The 3,370-nt window shown below is 41.9% G+C and overlaps 1 protein-coding gene across 1 annotated transcript; it reads left to right on the forward strand.

Moving 5' to 3' along the window:
• Positions 1–1,034: 1,034 nt before the first annotated feature.
• On the forward strand, positions 1,035–1,277 carry LOC115513395 (translation machinery-associated protein 7-like). Its single transcript, XM_030314597.1, has one exon. The coding sequence runs from the start codon at positions 1,035–1,037 to the stop codon at positions 1,275–1,277; it is 243 nt and encodes an 80-aa protein (XP_030170457.1).
• Positions 1,278–3,370: the final 2,093 nt, after the last annotated feature.

A 3,370-nucleotide genomic window follows, 5' to 3' on the forward strand; every position in this document is an offset into this window, starting at 1 on the left:
AAAAACTCCTGGAACTAATTAGCAATTATAGCAGGGATGCAGGGTAAAAGTTAATGCACAAAAAGCAATTGCTTTCCTATATAACAGCAACGAACAAATAGGATTTGAAATTTAAAACACAATACTATTAATATTTTATTTTTTATTTGTTTTTTGTTTTTTTTTTTTTAATTTTTTTTTTCAACGTTTATTTATTTTTGGGACAGAGAGAGACAGAGCATGAACGGGGGAGGGGCAGAGAGAGGGAGACACAGAATCGGAAACAGGCTCCAGGCTCTGAGCCATCAGCCCAGAGCCTGACGCGGGGCTCGAACTCACAGACCGCGAGATCTTGACCTGGCTGAAGTCGGACGCTTAACCGACTGCGCCACCCAGGCGCCCCTTTTATTTGTTTTTTTAAAAAAAATTTTTTTTAACATGTATTTATTTTTGAGACAGAGAGAGACAGAGCATGAATGGGGGAGGGGCAGAGAGAGAGGGAGACACAGAATCCGAAGCAGGCTCCAGGCTCTGAGCCATCAGCCCAGAGCCCGACGTGGGGCTCGAACTCGCGGACAGTGAGATCGTGACCTGAGCTGAAGTCAGACGCTTTTTATTTGTTTTTTATACCATTACTATTTTAAATAATTCAAGCTTTATTTTTTTCTTTTTAAATTTTTATTCAAATTCTAGTTAGTTAACATACAGTGCAATATTGGTTTCAGGAGAATTCAGTGATTCGTCACTTATATACAACACCCAGTGCTCATTATAACAAAGCACAATACTATTTATATTAGCATTCCCAAAATGAAAAGTTTAGGTATTAATGTAACAAAACACATACAAGATCTATATGAGGAAAACTACAAAAACTCTGATGAAAGAAATCAAAGAAGAACTAAATGGAAAGATGTTCCATATTCATGGAAAGGAAGACTCAACATTGTCTAGATATCAGTTCTTTCCAGCTTGCTCTATAGATTCAATGCAATATCAATCAAAATCCTAGCTAGTTATTGTGTGGATATTGGCAAACTGATTCTAAAGTTTATATGGAGGAGCTTTTGGTGGCAGGGTCTGGGGAAGGGGTGTCAGGTGCCATGTCTGACCATGAAGGTGGCAAGAAGGAGCCCCTGAAGCAGCCCATGAAGCAGGCCAAGGACACAGATGAGGAAGATAAGGCACTCAAGCAGAAACAGAAAGGGGAGCAGAAGAAACTTAAGGAGCTAAAAGCAAAGGCTATGGGGATGGGCCTCCTGGCCACAGGTGGAATTAAGAAATCTGACAAAAAGTAAGCTGTTTTTTTATGCCTGAGACAATGTGATCCTTTTTTTTTTTTTTTTTAACGTTTATTTATTTTTGAGACAGAGAGAGACAGAGCATGAACGGGAGAGGGTCAGAGAGAGGGAGACACAGAATCTGAAACAGGCTCCAGGCTCTGAGCTGTCAGCACAGAGCCCGACGTGGGGTTCGAACTCACGGACCGTGAGATCATGATCTGAGCCGAAGTCGGCTGCTTAACTGACTGAGCCACCCAGGTGCCCTGAGACAATGTGATCCTTAATTCCATTCCTGTTCAAACATTTGGATTCCTTGTCATAGTATCTGTTGCCACCTATAGCTAGAATCAAGTGTTGTCTTAGATCCGTTTGTACATTTAAGAATAAACTTTTGTAAAAAAGAATCATAACAAAAATAAAGTTTATATGGAGTGGCAGAAGGCCTAGAATGGCTAACACAATATTGAAAAACAAAGTAGGAAGACTGACACTACCCAACTTCAAGACTTGTTATAAAGCTACTATAATGGAGATAGTGAGAATTGGCAAAAGAATAGATAATACCTAATAGAATACAGAGCCCAGAAATAAATCCACGTAAATATAGTCAACTGATTTAAGACCAAGGAGCAAAGGCAATAAAATGGAGCAAAGATAATCTTTAAAAAAAAATTAATTAATTAATTTTGAGAGAGAGAGAGAGAGAGAGAGAGAGAGTTTGCGCGTGCACATGCAGGGAAGGGCAGAGACAGAGGGAGAGAGAATCCTAAGCAGGATCCATGCTGATGTGGGGCTCCAACCCACAAACCATGAGACCACCATCTGAGCTGAAGTTGAGTCCCATTGCTTAACCCACTGAGCTACCCAGGCACCCCAAAGATAATCTATTCAACAAATGATGCTGGGACAACTGGATATCCATATACAAAAGAATGAAGTTGGATCTCCTATCTTATACGATATACAAAGATTAATTCAAAATGGGCCAAAGGCCTAAATGTTGGAGCTGAAATTATAAAACTCTTTGAAGAAAAGAAGGTGTAGGGTAATGGTCTGGCTTGGCCAGAGGAAGTCAGCAAATCAGTGTGATGGCAGAGGCCAGGCCACAGACGTTGATGCCCCTAGGCACCCCAAGCCAGCTCTTGAAGAGCTTGGGATTTCTTACCACCAAGTTTGTGTCAATTCTGTAGGAGGCAAAAGAGGGCATGGCATACTTGACCTCAAGCTTAGGTAGCTGACAGCCTGTGTGTTACCGCACAGGAAAATGGGTAGTGACTACTATTGGGTTGATAGGGTGGGTGTTTCCTTTTGAGGTGATAAAGATGTTCTGATATTAGATGTGGTGATAGTTGCACCTTTGTGAATATACTAAAAACCAGTGAAATGTACACTTTACAGGGGTAAAATTTATGGCATATGAATTATATAGCAATTTAAAAATTGGGGCTATAAATGAAGATCCATAGTGTTAACTTAAAATTTTTTTTTTTTCAACGTTTATTTATTTTTGGGACAGAGAGAGACAGAGCGTGAACGGGCGAGGGGCAGAGAGAGAGGCAGACACAGAATCGGAAACAGGCTCCAGGCTCTGAGCCATCAGCCCAGAGCCCGACGCCGGGCTCGAACTCACAGACCGCAAGATCATGACCTGGCTGAAGTCTGACGCTTAACCGACTGCGCCACCCAGGCGCCCCCATAGTGTTAACTTTAAATGCACACCTTCTATGTGTCGGGCACTGCAGTATTTATAAATTCTGCCTCATTGAGCTTACAGTTCGGTCAATAGTGCATATTTCACATTGATTTCACTCACTGTGTGAGTACCTACCATGTGAACCTTTCTGACATTCTGGGAGATTCCCAGAAGAATAACATCTGGTCCCTGAATACCTTATTCCAGGTATACACACAGGCGCGTCCATCAAGCTGCTATAGACGATGTTACCTAAAGTGTTAATTTCCGGCTAAAAGCCAAGGCAAAAATCTGTTACCAAGGGAAAGGGGCGCAATTTCATTAAAGGGAGAAGGGGGAAAAAAAAAAGCCTAGGCATCCATGATGGGGCGGTCCCAGGAAGTGACGCCACGCTCAAGTTCCGGTTCCGCCTGTT

Source organism: Lynx canadensis, chromosome B2 (genome assembly GCF_007474595.2).
Source record: "Lynx canadensis isolate LIC74 chromosome B2, mLynCan4.pri.v2, whole genome shotgun sequence".
NCBI classification, from domain to species: Eukaryota; Metazoa; Chordata; class Mammalia; order Carnivora; family Felidae; genus Lynx; species Lynx canadensis.

Coding starts and splice junctions, on each gene's coding strand:
- LOC115513395 (XM_030314597.1), top strand. CDS start 1,035: ATGGAGGAGCTTTTGGTGGCAGGGTCTGGGGAAGGGGTGTCAGGTGCC.